General features: G+C 41.3%; 1 protein-coding gene across 1 annotated transcript; it reads right to left on the minus strand.

The window, feature by feature from the left end:
- Nucleotides 1–11,690: 11,690 nt before the first annotated feature.
- On the minus strand, nt 11,691–12,653 carry LOC132558422 (GTPase IMAP family member 9-like). Its single transcript, XM_060222989.1, has one exon. The coding sequence runs from the start codon at nt 12,651–12,653 to the stop codon at nt 11,691–11,693; it is 963 nt and encodes a 320-aa protein (XP_060078972.1).
- Between the last annotated feature and the right edge of the window lie 4,996 nt (nt 12,654–17,649).

Raw genomic sequence — 17,649 nt, forward strand, 5'->3', positions numbered from 1 at the left:
TAGAGAAGAAGCGACCATACCATTGTTGTTTTCACTGAGAACGGTTAAGCAAGATTTGGAAACATATATTTCTGAACTACCAGATGAATGTAGAAAACTAGTAAATTCGTGTGAAGGTGGCTATCTTGCTATTTCAAACACAGGTGGAATAGCCTCCAGAGAAAGATCAGCCAAACAGATTATTGAGAAAGCCAACGATCTTGTTCAGCTCAACGGTGGATTTGACAAGTATTACAGTAACATATTATTTGATGAAACGTATGAGAAGATGAACAAAATGATGGAAGATACACTGAAACAGAATGCAAAAATCGTTGAGGAAATAAAGCTGAAACAAAATACCAAGCGAAGGATTTAATTACAATTTAATAATGGAAATCCCTCAAAAGAGCAATGTAAACAAGTCCAAAATATCGAGATAGAAATCGAGGACCTTCTTAAGAAACTTCTTGATAGAAGTACTGCTCGACAAAAAGTCCTGGATAAGTTAGAAGAAGAAGAAAGAATGAAAAAGGTGGGTAATGCTAGTGCTACAACTGCCATTACTGGTACAGTAGCTGTCGCCGCCGCTACAGCAGTTGTCTTCCTTTTTAAAGTCATGAAGTAGAGTTGTATATAGCTGTATCTATACTTAGACGATTGTTTATTTGTGTAAATGTTCATCAGAGTAAGGCCTAACTCAAAATGCGATTGACGTGCTTTACATGTGTGTACATACACATTATGCTTATAATGTTGTGATATTAAACGATGTTTATGAAAATCAGTTCTTCAGTTTAAAACTTATCTTGATATAAAATTACGCTTTTTCTTTGGCGTGTTCCATCTGTGGTGTTTTCTAGTGATTTTCAGTCAGCTCATCAGAAAAAGTAATTACGTACTAATTTGCAACACTTTGTTAATATGATTATTGAAAAATTAATTTGGAATTACTTGTTCAAAATTGTAACAAAACTAACAAATATGATGTTTTGCTGCAAATGAATAAAGAGGATTTAATAGAGGAGACAATGTGTTGATGTTTTAAAGACTAAAATGTAGAAAGTAGAAAAATCAATTAAAAAGCATGGCAAACTTTCTCATGAATCAATAATAGCATTAACACTTGTATCCATAATTCAGAAAAAAATCATTACCTGTTCTACTCTGATAGATTCAGTTATTGGTGAAAAAAACCACAAAGAAATAAAACCTGAAATAAAAATATGAAATATTCAGTTTTGTGTTTAAGATTGGTTGTAAGAAACTGCATGATTATCCTGCAGTTAGTATGATTATACACTAATAACATATTAAAATTTCCTTGACCCGACAGATTTGACAATAATATACTGACAATTAACCATTAGTATAGAGTTGTATTAGTGATTAAATTAAATATTTATGAAGGTCACTGAAAAAAAACCTCAATATTCAAATATCTCAAAAACTTATTCAGCTTACATTAAATATTTAAATTAAATATTTAATTTTGATATGTACATTATAATGAATGTACAGAATAACATAGTAATTTGTAATTGTATACTATAACATCTGAACATAAAAGATATAACCAAAATTTAAAATAGTAACATACCATATTTGCACTCACTAATTATAAACCCCAAAATGAAAAGGTAAGCTACAGAAGTATCTATATTTTTACTAGAAATAACCACTACTTGACTATAAAGACCACCTGACTACATCGGCCACCTGTCTACAATGACTAACCCTAGAGAGGTCGCACAGACAGGTTAAACTAGACACAGTATGGTGAGGGCTTATAACAATATTATAGCAACAGAGGCAATCTATTCAATGGTTGGATAAAAACAATCAAATCATAAAATTTGATAAAACAGCGAAGCATGGCAGGTACTATAGCGATGTTAAAAAAAAACAACATCAAAATACGCGAAATGAATTCAACAGCCTTCACAACTACTTACAAATCAAAACAACGTCTATATTTTGTTCACATATAAAAATACAATAAAAAATCCACATTTACAGAAAGCTTTTCCTCAGCCGAATGCATTTGCATTAGCGTGATAACAAAGGAGATAAATCCCTGTTCCATGACACTGCTGTCGTTCTATGATGTCTGCTTAAAGCATAGTAAGAGATGGGGAGGTTTGTTATTTTTTATGTACATAAAAAAAATAATCCTGCTAGATATTTCTCGTTTTTAACTTCGGATAAACCATGACACGAAATTGAAATATGTTCACGCAGAAAATTAAGGAAAGTTTTATATTTGTTGTAGGTGTTTTTGCACATATAAATATAATAGTTATGATGATGATTGGTTGGTTACGGTTTCTTGATAAACATTCCATCAATGGAACATCAAATCCAGGTATTTCTTTTTTTTAATCTAGCTGCCCCTCACCACACACACCTATTGTCTTCTAAACATCATTCTCAAATGATGGGGAGGAGTCAAATGATGTCATCATTTCGAAACAACTGCATATCTATATCTAGATTCTAACACTTGATCTTTCATTACATAAGGGAGAGGACCATTGAATTCCAGGCCCGAAACCCCTTTTACATGTGGTAACAAGTTTAAGAAATGTGCATTCGTATCCATATGACAAAAAAATCATGATTGGGCCGTTTTGTAGGTAGCTAAAATATATTAAATTATTACTCTAAAGCTAAGATTTAAATGGAGTTGTCTCCCTTTAAACAGTGTTTGATACATCAAATTAATACCTAGGTGACGGAATGAAATATTGTGTAACGTTATGCCTTTGTGCACCTTATCTCCGATGTTTTTAATAATAAGAGTTATTTCCCTTGTCATGTTTGTCATTTAGAGAGTTAATTGTTAATTACTTGATAATCTTTAGGTATAATGTAGGTTTAGTTGTGTCAGAATTATAAGCGTATGCACCTCTTACATAATTAAACATTAGGTTAGTGTTAGGTTTTAATGTGCAGGTTTGGACAAGGTTGTAAATTGTTAGAATAATCGGCGTATTGCTTAATAAGACGGCGGCCGTGTGGTGGTCTGTGCTTCAACTCTTGCAACCAGGTCATGTGTTACAAGCACGGCTACTCTGTGTAGTACGTGGATCGGCCGGCCACTTTGCATAGTTGTAAGCTGGAGCCATAGACCATCATACCCTGCCGGTACCTAAGTAGATGCTGCGACCAGTCAGCAGAGTGCTTACCCTAGGGGCTGCGAAGAGTCAGCCGATAGCCGTATCATTTCCCAGCCTAATAGCCTTGTCCAAACCTAGTATTTCGCCGCCGGTAGGGGTAATTGTAGCTTGGGTGTCATTCCGTATCCAATAAACTGTTGACTGTATATCTGTCTCCTGGTTATCCTGGGCTCGGCCGGGCCATTAGTCATAATAGAACCCACCCACAAGTGTCCATAGTGGGGCACAGAAACTTGTTGTGTTTCGATGCCCGTTCTGCCAGCGCTACCAACTAGGGCAGACCCCGCACACGTTACACGTTTTTGGTGGCAGCGGTGGGATGGCTAGCCACGACCAGGAACTGAAATTTCCTAGAATGGCGTCGCTGATCACAGCTGTGAAAAATATTTCACTTGAGGAGTCCCCCTGCTCAAACTCTAGCGAGATTAGGACGACCTGCAGAACAGTGGAGGGCGATAACATTCAGCAGGCCATGTCAGCTGCGAAGGCAGTGGTGACTGGAACTTTACTGGCACCACAAGATGATAAGCTATCTCAGCCTAGTGACGACTCCTCGGGTACCCAAAATCCGAATGTAGACCAAACAGAGTGGAGTACAGAATCCTCCAGAGAGGATGAAAGCCAGACCTCCCACTCCAGCTACTTCAGCGGAATTTGAAAGCTCCGGGGAACATGCCGCGAGACCCAACCTGAATGGTACAGGCAGCAGCGCCGAGCCGAGCCTAGCTGATGTGGCCCATCTAACAGGCCAAACCTGCAACCCCACCACGGGACAAGCGCCAGGGTTACAGCCTTCCAGGAATGCTAGGTCCCGATTGTACTGTGAGAAATCCTCGACTGACACATCCAAGTTTAGAATGCCAGAGACACCTGACCTTTACAGTGGATCAGAACAGGCTTCGTTCAGTAGGCGACCCATACCCAAGTCTGGTCAGCACCAGGTTCCCGATGCCATCGCGGACACCACGGGCGAGAAGAGCATCCCAACAGAATACCTGGTAGACACCGTTGCGACAGCAGGTTCGGGATCACACCTTATTCCGAAGCATGCAAGTGCGCCATCTTTGATTGCCTGCCAGGGCGGACAGGAAGTAGAGACTCCGTTGAAGACGACATCAGGGCCGTTCCTGAGTCGGTCCACTCAGTATAAGCCGCAGTCATTTGATGGTTCTAGCCCCTGGAGGAAATAAATGGTATATTTTGAAGCCTGTTCCGAATTGAATGGCTGGGACGACCGACAACGAGGTCTGTTTCTTTCCGTAAGCCTAAAGGATGGAAGTCAGGTTCCATACACAGTATTGAGGGCCGCATTGGAGCAGAGGTTTGCAACCCCAACCAGGTTGACCTATACCGAGCCCAGCTCAAAAGCAGAGTGCGTGGCAAGGAAGAGACCCTTCAAGAGACACTGGGCAAAGAGCAATTCCTGGAGGCCTTGACCGGCTGCGACCTCCGTTTCCTCATCTGGCAACGTATACCTACCACATTAGATGAGGCTATCCAGGCAGGAGTTGAAACAGAGGACTTCCAAAGTACAGAGTACCGTGGGCAGTCAGACCTGAAAGCTGGAGCTACACTGAAGCCGAATGTTGCTAAGGAGGACTTAAGGCCCGAAGATCTGTCCGAGGATGGATTAAGAGAACGTCTTAAAACTGCTTTGTTCGCCATGGGCAAGGCTGGTCCAAGTAAAGCAAAGCAACCAATGAAACAACGCCGCAAAGAGCGCCGCCGCCAGGTGAAGCAGAGAGAAAAGCTTGCCTGTTATAATTGTGAGGAATTAGACCATTGGATAAAGGACTGTCCGAAGATGAAGTCCTCGACAGACCCAGCTGTTGAGGTTGTGGATCAAACAGATACCAGCCCCCAAAGGTCAATATCCTGGTGAAGGAAGCTGGCCTGTATGTAGAAGGATCTGTCAAGGGAGAATCAGCGAATTTTCTACTAGACACAGGTGACACAATATCGATCCTTAGCTTAGCCTTGTACAGCAGCATGAACAAAAGACCATGCCTAATACCAGGTGGAATCCCACTTTCTACAGTAAGCGGGGACAAGCTACCAGTTCAAGGCACTGGGCGGTTTGGAGTTCGACTGGGAGGCACCAAGCGGACCCATTCATTCTGCGTTGCCGACATCCACCCAGACGCAATATTAGGAATGGACTTTTTGAGAGACCACCATAGTCATCTCGATATCAGTGGAAACACTCTGAGAACTGGGGGACAAGTCCTGCCGTGCCATACTGCTGGCCAGCTCGGTACATTCAGAGTAACATTAGACAAGAGCGTGACCATACCCCCTGCTAGCGAGGTAACTGCAGCTGCCTCAGCCCCTGGATGCTGTTCTGACACTGAGTACATTGTGGAGCCAAAAAGAGAATTTGTGGAAAAGCATGGTTCACGTATAGCTGAGGCCTTTTTCAACCCTGAGGATGACGGCATGATCCCTGTCCGTATAATGAACCCTTAACTATCACCTAGAATCATCCGAGCAGGTACCCACTTGGGATGGATTGAGTAGGCCTCTCCTACTCCGACGTGTGAGACCGAGGGTGAAACTAACCAAGATACTCACGTACCAGAACACCTGCAGGACCTGTGGGAGAAATTTTCACATTCTCTAACTAGTCAACAGAAGCAGGCGAGCCATTAAGCTGTTGCAGCGATAATCCGCATTGTTTGCCCGGACTGAGAATGACATGGGACGTACTGGTCTTATCAAGTACTCTATCCACCATGGTAGCGCTAGACCGATTAAGCACGCTCCTAGGCATGGCGTAGTTTTGGTAAGGAAGAAAGATGGGAAGCTCCGGTTTTGCGCTGATTACCGAGGACTTAATGCCGTTACAGAGCCGAATGCCTATTCGTTACCTCGGATCGATGACTCGATCAATTCCCTGGCCGGAGGTAGCTGGTTCTCCACGGTAGACCTCGTGTCTGGGTACTGGCAGATCGAAATGGACCCTGCTGATAAACAGAAGACCGCCTTTGTGACCGAACGAGGATTGTTTGAGTTCAACGTCCTCCCATTTGGCCTGTGTAACGCCCCAGCAACGTTCGAGAGACTTATGGAGTCCGACCTAGCCGGTTTGCAGTACGAAATATGCCTGGTGTACCTTGACAACATCATCATATTTGGTGCCACGTTCGACCAGCTGGCGGACCGCACTGAGGAGGTATTCCAGCGACGTCTCGATGCTGGACTGAGGTTGAAGCCTAAGAAGTGCCACCTGTTTGCCAGGGAGGTTGGTTTTCTGGGCCAAGGAGTAGCAACCGACCCAGACAAGATTAAGGCTGTTCGCGAGTGGCCGGAACCATGCAACCAGACCGATGTCAGGAGTTTCTTAGGCCTGTGCGGGTACTATCGGCGATTCGTAAAAGATTTCTCTACCACGGCCGCACCATTACATAAGCTGATGGAGAAAGAAAGGCCGTTTGTTTGGACGGAGGATTGCCAGGTTGCTTTTGACCAACTAAAGCACCATCTCACCACATCTCCAATACTTGCCATGCCCCAGCCAGACCGGCCTTTCATTCGGGATACCGATGCCAGTGGGACTGGCATAGGAGCCGTCCAATCACAGAAGTATGGCGACAAAGAACGGGTCGTTGCCTACATCAGCCGTTCCCTGAGTACGACTGAACGGCGATACTGTGTCACCCGCAGAGAGTTGCTGGCGGTTGTCTACGCCTGTAAGCAGCTGAAACACTACCTTCTAGGTAGAAAGGTCTTACTAAGACTGACTATGGATCGTTGGTTTGGTTAACCAACTTCAAGGAACCCGAAGGCCAACTCGTGAGATGGCTAGAGGTTCTGTCCACCTTCAAGTTTGAAGTCAAACATTGGCCGGGTCGCCAGCACCTAAATGCCGACGCGATGTCTCGAATTCCATGCAAGCAGTGCGGTCGGGGAAAAGGCGGGCTGAGCGCACGAGCAGTCCAGTTGGAGGCTAATACCTACGAGCTTCAACAGAGTCAGAAGAAGGACCCAGTTTGTGACTGGGTTAGGTCTGGCAAGAAGCCAGCATGCAGTGATTTCTGCGTGCAGTCCAGTGATGAAAACGCTCTGGGGGCAGCTTGACAGGTAAGAACTAAAGGATGGTCTGCTTTGCCGGCGCTTGTTCCTTCGTAGTGGGAAGTTGGACAGCCACCTGGTGGTTGTGCCAAAGGCCCATAAGTGTGAGGTGTTACGGGAGTGCCACGAGAAACCAACTGGGGGTCACCTTGGAGTATACAAAACCACTGCTAAAATCAGATCAGCGTATTATTGGCCTGGACGTCAGATTGTGATGTGCAAGCTGCGAGACATGTGCCAAGCACAAACGATGTGGCCAGAAACCCAGATCTCCACTTCAGAATGGCGCTGCTGGAGGCCCAGGAGAACGGGTCGCTCTGGATTTGGTTGGACCGGGACAACATCCATGTCCTTGTTATAGGGGACCATTTCACCAAATGGATGGATGCAGTAGCTCTACCCAGTGCGGAAGCTGTGACATGTGCACAGGCTCTGGTGGAAGTTTATGTGTCAAGGTTTGGAGTGCCTCGCATCCTCAACTCTGATAGGGGGCGTTTTCAGGGAGATGTGCCAGTTATTGGGTGTCCATAAAACACAAACGACTGCTTACGACGCCCAGTCCAACAGTTTTATAGAGAGATTTAACCACACCATGGAGGGAATGCTGTCGGCATATATCGCAGAAGATCAAAAGGATTTGGACCTTCGCCTCCCTCTAATACTCATGGCGTACAGAGCCGCTGAACACGAGTCAACGGGGTTTTCTCCCAACCGAATGATGCTGGGAAGGGAGGTAGCACTTCCTGTTCATCTGACCATGGGTAGTGTTTCAGAGGAGCTTCCTTTAGGAACTACTCAGTGGGTCCAGGAGCTACAAACTGGTCTAGAAGAGGTTCGTGAGATTGCGCGGCAACACTTAGGCGAGAGTTTGAGAAGACAGAAGAAGAGACAATATGACAGACGTACAAAGGCAATGTAATATCAACCTGGTGATCGTGTCTTGGTCTACACTGAGCGGAAGACTGTCGGTCTCTCGCCAAAGTTGCAGTCCTGCTGGATGGAAGGGTATGAGGTGGTGGAGGCAATTGACTCTGTGACCTACCGGGTAAAGAAACTCCCTAACCATTTTGACATCATGACCGACTCAAACTTTTGCAGAAGCATCCCGATGGTTTGGACGGGGATGATTGTTCCGGACCCTTCCTGACCAATAAGCAAGAGGAAGGAACTCGGGCTGACGCGGACCAGGCAACAGAGTTTGAGGGTAGCGTGGCTGAAAACGAAGCGGAAATGGTGCCCCCGTTGACGCAGGAAAGTCAGTTCGGGAGGAAACGTCGAAAACCAAGTCGTTTTGACAACTATGTTCTGTTTTGCTGTTCTCCATAGTTCACGGAGGTTAGCACTGATGGAGTTCCATACCGCGAGGCGCCACGCAGCTTCCATACATTTCAATTGTAAGATCAAAGGGAACATGCCCTCTTTGATGTTTTCGTGTAGCAGAAGTCTCATTAGATGATGAGTCGGCCACTCTACTTGCTATCACGTACGTTGATTGACCGTTGACATTTGTGCTGTGTCATCAATTGAAAGCCCGCCCTGCACGTGTTATTTGAATATTTGGCAGGAAGACAGGTATATAAGCCCTGATATTTTGAGATTCTGTCACCAATCTGCCAGGATACCTAACACCAAAGGTACCAGGAGCCCACACAGCCGGGAGGAACTTAATCGCCTGCTCCAGTACACTTGCGACGCCTGCGGCAAAAGATACAAGCATGAAGAAGGCCTGCAGAGACATCGAAAGCAGGAACATAAACAATTGAAACCCCTAACGAGCATATGGTGGCTGCAGAGGAGATAGGCCTCTTAGCGGAACCTGAAGGTTCCAGGCCTGCCACCCCCATCGGGGTTTGTTTGCCAGTGCGCCGGGTATCACAGTCAGTCCCTGATTGTCCTGAGGGACGTGTTCCTGTACCCGCCAACAATAAGGCTGTGGTGGAACACCGAGGGAACGACGCTGAGACCAGTGAGCCTGTCCAGCGGGGAACCAGGGTGGATGTTGGAGTCCTGGCGTCTGTGCGGCGTAGAGACAGTGGAACTAATACATTAGTCGTGCTATCCTGCGAGGCGGGATTCCAAACGGCGGATAGAGTTGTAAGGGGTATATGGGGGAAAGGTTACGTATAAGCGTTAATCATTCGTTTGTGTTTTTATGGGGCTGGTGGTATGGGGGTTGGGTACCGAGTGGCTACACCTCAGGGACGAGGTGTGTCGGAGGCGTGGGTTGTGTAACGTTATGCCGCTGTGTACCTTATCTCCGATGTTTTTAGTAAAAGGTAAGAGTTATTTCCCTTGTTATGTTTGTCATTTAGATATTTAATTGTTAATTACTGAAAAATCTTTAGGTATAATGTAGGTTTAGTTGTGTCAGAATTATAAGCGTATGCACCTCTTACATAATTAAACATTAGGTTAGTGTTAGGTTTTAATGTGCAGGTTTCGACAAGGTCGTAAATTGTTAGAATAATCGGCGTATTGCTTAATAAGACGGCGGCCGTGTGGTGGTCTGTGCTTCAACTCTTGCAACCAGGTCATGTGTTACAAGCACGGCTACTCTGTGTAGTACGTGGATCGGCCGGCCACTTTGCATAGTTGTAAGCTGGAGCCATAGACCATCATACCCTGCCGGTACCTAAGTAGATGCTGCGACCAGTCAGCAGAGTGCTTACCCTAGGGGCTGCGAAGAGTCAGCCGATAGCCGTATCATTTCCCAGCCTAATAGCCTTGTCCAAACCTAGTATTTCGCCGCCGGTAGGGGTAATTGTAGCTTGGGTGTCATTCCGTATCCAATAAACTGTTGACTCTTTATCTGTCTCCTGGTTATCCTTGGATCGGCCGGGTCATTAGTCATAACAGAACCCACCCACAAGTGTCCATAGTGGGGCACAGAAACGTGGCGTGTTTCGATGCCCGTTCTGCCAGCGCTATCAACTAAGGCAGATCCCACACACGTTACAATATACACGGTGTGTTTGTGTGAATCTTTTTTTTATGTATGTGTTACATCTTAACAACTTGCACTGGGGATATGTTAATCCTTTTGATATTGATAAGATGTTTGAAATGGCTTATCTGTTTTAAATCAAAAGAAAACATTGTTACATTTCAATCCTATCGGTAAAAATCTATGACATACGAAATAATAATTATAATAATAAATTTTATTCACTATAAAGATGTACAGATTTGTATACAAAACAAATGAATATATGGCACATATAACATGTTATACATAATCATGAATAAGTTGTTTGCTACATCTTTAATGTATCAGCTAGTGATATTTATAAATAAAGACAAAAGTACATATATCCTAGGATTTCCCAAAAAAGCGTTGAAACGCTTATTTCCATTGGGGTCCTTAAAATGGATTTACAAATGTATTTCCATCAATAATATACATAATAACTATCATGTTTTTCTTGCATTTTGTTTTGAAAGTGACCTTTCACTTGGATTTTGAACTTCAGCTTGTTTGGTATACTTTTAATATAATCTAGAAGAGAATTCCATTCTTTTGCGCCTGTGAAGTAGAATATTGTAGATTCTTTACCTTGTACTGATGGGAAAACAACAAGTTTAGCTACTTAAGTATTCAATATAGTTGATAGCGGCCCAGTATATCGAAAGGAAAGACATTATGGCTATACTATCACAAACTCAAATTAACGATGAAAACATTTGAATGAATACCACTATACAGAGTTTGGAAAGATTGAAACCTTACGAAAGAAGGGTCAAATCATGACGTTGAATATAGTATAGCAATATTCAAAATGCTGTTAGAGTTTTGTAACCTTGAACTTTGATCAATTGACCATGAATTTTAGGTCATTGATTGCAATTTGGCTTTCATTCACCTTTCCTTAAAAGTTATACTATAAATTAAAATATGTTAAAATAGAATAATTGCCTTTGACAAAATTCAACTTGGCGAATTTGAAATAGGACCAAATGTTTTTTTTTTAAATTTTGACAAAATTTGACGTTTGACCTTTCTAACACACTGACAAAATCATTCGATGCAGCTAAGGTAAAAATACAAGAAGATAACAAGAACATATCAATGAAATCATACTTCGACAAGAAAAAAATAATAAATAGTGAAGAATTTACAAGGACGACTTTTTGTTACAATTTTGAACAAGTACTTCCATATTAATTTTTCAATAATCATATTTACAAAGTGTTGCAAATTAGTACTTTTTCTGATGAGCTGACTGGAAATCACTAGAAAACACCACAGATGGGACACACCAAAGAAAAAAAGCAATCTTATATCAAGATAAGTTTTAAACTGAAAAAACTGATTTTCATAAACATTGTTTAATATCATTATAAGCATAATGTGTATGTACACACATGTAAAGCACGTCAATCGCATTTTGAGTTAGGCCCTACTCTGATGAACATTTACACAAATAAAAAATCGTCTAAGTATAGATACAGCTATATACAACTCTACTTCATGACATTAAAAAGGAAGACAACTGCTGCAGTGGCGACAACAGCTACTGTACCAGTAATGGCAGTTGTAGCACTAGCATTACCCACCTTTTTCTTTCTTTCTTGTTCTTCTAACTTATCCAGGATCTTTCGTCGAACAGTATTTCTATCAAGAAGTTTTTTGCGAAGGTCCTCGATTTCTTTCTCGATAATTTTGACAAGTTTATGTTGTTCTATTGAGGGATTTCCATCATTAAATTGTAATTCAATCCTTCGCTTGTTTTTTTGTTTCAGCTTTATTTCCTCAACGATTTTTGCATTCTGTTTCAGCGTATCTTCCATCATTTTGTTCATCTTCTCATACGTTTCATCAAATAATATGTTACTGTAATACTTGTCAAATCCACCGTTGAGCTGAACAAGATCGTTGGCTTTCTCAATAATCTGTTTGGCTGATCTTTCTCTGGAGGCTATTCCACCTGTGTTTGAAATAGCAAGATAGCCACCTTCACACGAATTTACTAGTTTTCTACATTCATCTGGTAGTTCAGAAATATATGTTTCCAAATCTTGCTTAACCGTTCTCAGTATTTCTTCTCCTGTGAAAACTACAATGGTATGGTCGCGAAATTCTTCTCCAAGTAGTTTTTTCATGAATTTGAAGGATTTCTGATCTCTGTCGGCAATGTTTTTTTGTCCTATTTTCATTACAAGGAGGAAAACATGAACTCCAGGACTAGCAAGCTGGGTAAACTCCATGAGCAGTATCTTTGATCTTACTACTGGAACATTGGTATCAAAAATCCCGGGAGTGTCGATTACTACAAGCTTACGGCCAAATCTTTCTACCTCAACAGCATGGCATTCTGCTGTAACTGAAGAGCGACTTGGAGAAGATATGAATTTGGACTCCGTACCTCCAACCAGCGTATTTCCTGTGGCGCTTTTGCCTGTCCCAGTTACTCCAATTAGAACCATGTTCAAACCTACAAGAAATGCATTAATATTAAATGATAGAAACCCAGGAAAAAAACAATGGAGCTTTTATGATTGCTTTAATATTACATGTAGGATTTACGTAATTTTATCTCTTATTGAACACGTGTTATTTGATCTAGCAGGTCTGTGACTGGCTGAAGGTTGCAATGCTTTACATTGTGACGTTACAGAGAAAGACAGAGTTAGAGTGTGAGAATGTTGCAAAACAAAACAGAACTAAATGTATCTTTATAATATCCTTTGTTAATGACATTCCGGATAAAACCGACCATTTTAAAGAGAAAGACAGTATTATCATTTGGGAGTAAAATATACAGTAAAATAACAAATTGATCAAATCCAACTTAAAGCATGAAACATCAATATAAATAGAAATAGGTACCCGCAATGATGTATATGACCTAAAATTTCGATACCAAAAATCTTATAGAACAGAATGGAAGGATTTTTGGTTTTGTATCGTTTTCAGTTTTGCTTGTAATTATGATAGATAAGCTTACATTTATCAATGAAAATAGAAAACAAAATGTCTCGTGGTGAAATCCCACTACTTGGGCATCTCCTTATCCAAAGTAATAGTTTAAAGTATAAACATAAGTGGGAAATATTTTTTGTAAAAATCTCTGTCTTAATAGGAAAAAAACGATAATGTTACAAACAAATGTGGAGGCCTTCTTTCAATTACACGTTACCATCTGCTTATAACTGATTTTCAAGAGACAGGTATCAAACATGTATGGCAAGAATGGCAGAACATTTCTAAAAACGAATCGTAGGACTGAATATTTATAATTTCACCCGTGTTTGCACTAACGAACAAACCAATAGTCTGTCATACTTGTGAAATACATATAATATTAAACGGAATTCATTGAATATTCTCAATGTGTTATCTTTACCTTGATTTGTTTTTGGAATCCATTTCTCGGCTGACGCCATCTGAAAAAAAAGTCTCGCAGATATTTATAGATTATATAGATAGATCTGTTCCGTAAACCTTTTTTTGGAACATTGTTAAGGTTGTTAAAACCAGATGCTATGTATTAATAATTAAATAAGTAAATGACAACAGCGAGTGCTTAAGACGAAGGTATTTCATATCAATTAGGTATTTCAGGTTTTATAGAGAATTGTCTTTGATTTGTAGGAGGCGATGAGTGTACATGTATCAGTCAATCTAAGCTAATATAAGGAATACAAAATATATCAGAGTGTAGTTGTTATTTCACTCAGTGTCCATAAGACTGAATATATTAGACACGCATATTCAATTATGTATGGGTTCAAAATTTAAAATGCTTGAGTAGTGTCCGCGAAAAGCATAGTCAACTTCGTTCTTTTATAGTGTCCGTAATGTGTTTGTATTTATTTTGCTTGTGAAAATATAGAATAGTTAATGATGTCTTCATTAATGACAAATATTGTTTCCTCAAGTAAATAAATATCTTGTTATTTAAAGACAAGACGTCATCAACATATTTAAAAGTAAAATTGAAGGACTTTTCACAGTCATTGTGACTATACTTCTAATGAGGCCAATTTGTTCTACATACCAATTAATGATATGAAACCTTCTCAATATCCAATGAACTATGTAATGTAAAGATTTCAGATGATATGTAAGAAGCATATGATATAGAAATCGATATTGCTGAACAACATGGATCATTTATGCTATTTATCAATCAATAAATGAGATTACCTGCTATAGAAGTGTGCTGCCAAATATAATGAACAACGTGTGGTTTGTCTCCCGCTCAAATATACACGATCTGTTTTCAGTACGTAATTTCTCCTTTATCAGAAAATATTTCTTTTTAGCATATCTGTGTACACTAGATTACGCTACAGTTATTCGTGGAATAGTCACATAATGAACTTTGCACTTGATTAAAGTGTTGGTGTGTAATGTCTCTTCCTCTTACATTTGTTTGTATAATAGTCGATTATCTGTGTAGATAAACTTGCAATGGCGGTCAAAACATAGACTTCAATCCTCAAAAGGCAAACGTTCATATTTGCAGGAAACTTATGATAAAAAGCTGAATGTTTCAGCAAAACAACTCTCTCATTTCCTACAATCTCCATCTCTTCGCGAACACACAACGTAGCACGGTTATCTGTTTGGAGAGGTTGACTTATTTCGTTGATTATAAAACATTTACATTTACGGTAATGTTACTCATTAGGAGGCATTTGTGGGGTTATAGGTTTTCTTGATAATTCTTGATAATTTATAAGGTTCAATTGTTTAAAAAAATCGTTGATAGCGTTCCTGTCTTTTTTTTCACTAATGTCCTTTAGTAGAAATTATTTCTGTGCGTTCTGATGACGGGAACGATTCAATAACGTAATTGTGGAAGTGAAGTCTTTAGTTATAATATAACGCCTGGTAAGTATGTTATGGTAATGCCTTAATGATAATATATTTTGCCTCATAACCATTTGCTGACATGCAATAATAGCACTAAGGTGAGACAAGATGGTTATGATTTCTGGCATTCAAGAACGTATGAACTTCACTAATAGATGATAGATCAAGAGCAAATAAATCATGTTCTAGTGTTACGAAGAGTGAATGTCAGAATGACAGGCGAGACGTGCATTGGTTAAATAGGACATGTACGCTTATGTTATATTGCATTTTCATCTTTTTATTTCAATTAAGAAGTCCCAGCCATTTCTAAAAGTCTCTGATGACTAGTGTTATAACTCTTGTTATAATTCTCACTGTTATGAGTTGATTCTTTTTCAAATATTTGGTTGAAGCCACATTGTAACGGGATGAGCATATTGCCTATGATGGTAGTGACAGCAAGGCAAAACACTATGTTTACATTATTTACAACATTTATTTCCTATGTACAATATTAACAATAGCTACAAACATTAACACTATTTACACTCGCTTTCACACATAAACCTAATAATACAATACAAACGTTATGAGCATCACAATCAGTAATAACAGTCCATTAATGGGCTGTTTTCCATTATAATAATGTACTGTAAAAAAGTCGATATAGGCGAGTAGTATTCCACCTCGGCGCAAGACACAACACAACGTCACAACACCACGTCACAACACAACGTCACAACACCACGTAACAACATCACGTCACAACACAACGTCACAACACCACGTCAAAACAACACGTCACAACACAACGTCACAACACCACGTCACAACACAACGTCACAACACCACGTCACAACACAACGTCACAACACCACGTCACAACGTCACAACACAACGTCACAACACGACGTCACAACACCACGTCAAAAAAACACGTCAAAACACGACGTCACAACACAACGTCACAGCACAACGTCACAACACCACATCACAAAAACACGTCACAACACATCGTCACAACACCACGTCACAACACCACATCACAACGTCACAACACAACGTCACAACACAACGTCACAACACCACGTCACAACACCACATCACAACACAACGTCACAACACAACGTCAAAACACAACGTCACAGCACCATATCACAACACCACGTCACAACACATCGTCACAACACCACGTCAAAACAACACGTCACAGCACCACGTCACAACACCACGTCACAACACAACGTCACAGCACCACGTCACAACACCACATCACAACACGTCACAACACATCGTCACAACACCACGTCAAAACACCACGTCACAACAACACGTCACAACACCACGTCACAACAAACAGGTCACAACACAACGTCACAACACCACGTCACAACACAACGTCACAACACCACGTCAAAACAACACGTCACAACACAACGTCACAACACCCCGTCACAACACACAGGTCACAACACAACGTCACAACACCACGTCACAACACACAGGTCAAAACACAACGTCAAAACAACACGTCACAACACAACGTCACAACACCACGTCAAAACACAACACCACAACACAACGTCACAACACAACGTCACAGCACAACGTCACAACACAACGTCACAACACCACGTCAAAACACCACGTCACAACACACAGGTCACAGCACAACGTCACAACACCACGTCACAACACGTCACAACAAATCGTCACAACACCACGTAAACACACATCACACACACATCACACATCACAGGCCACAACACAACGTCACAGCACCACGTCACAGCACCACGTCACAACACCACGTCACAACAACACGTCACAACACCACGTCACAACACCACGTCACAACGTCACAACACAACGTCACAACACAACGTCACAACACAACGTCACAACACAACGTCACAACACCACGTCACAACACACAGGTCACAACACAACGTCACAACACCACGTCACAACACCACGTCACAACACACAGGCCACAACACAACACCACGTCACAACGTCACAACACAACGTCACAACACAACGTCACAACACCACGTCACAACACCACGTCACAACACCACGTCACAACACAACGTCACAACACCACGTCACAACACCACGTCACAACACAACGTCACAACACCACGTCACAACACCACGTCACAACACCACGTCACAACACACAGGCCACAACACAACGTCACAGCACACGTCACCACAACGTCACAACATAACGTCACTGACATTACGTCACTGGCACTGACAGTTTATCGTGGAACTCCTTAGCATATCAAAACACCTCATCTTAGCCTTACCCTGGTCATTGTCATGATCCACCAGCGTGGGATATAACTTTATTTATATTATAATTAAATGGAAATGTTCAATTATATACTTCTAAAACAACCTGTTATAATGCACTAACTATGTTCTAACTTCATCCGGGATCAAATTACATATTTACAATTACCTATCTAGCATGTTAATAATTATGCATAAATACAGCACAGGACACCTTGATATACTGATATTGCCCACGTTACAGGTAAGCAAACATATCACTAGACTAAGCACTAGACTATCTATAGATAACTATCCAGACAAGATGTGGCTGTTTGT

Source organism: Ylistrum balloti, unplaced genomic scaffold (assembly GCF_031769215.1).
Source record: "Ylistrum balloti isolate Yb309-2 unplaced genomic scaffold, AGI_CSIRO_Ybal_v1 Utg370790, whole genome shotgun sequence".
In the NCBI taxonomy this organism is placed as follows: Eukaryota; Metazoa; Mollusca; class Bivalvia; order Pectinida; family Pectinidae; genus Ylistrum; species Ylistrum balloti.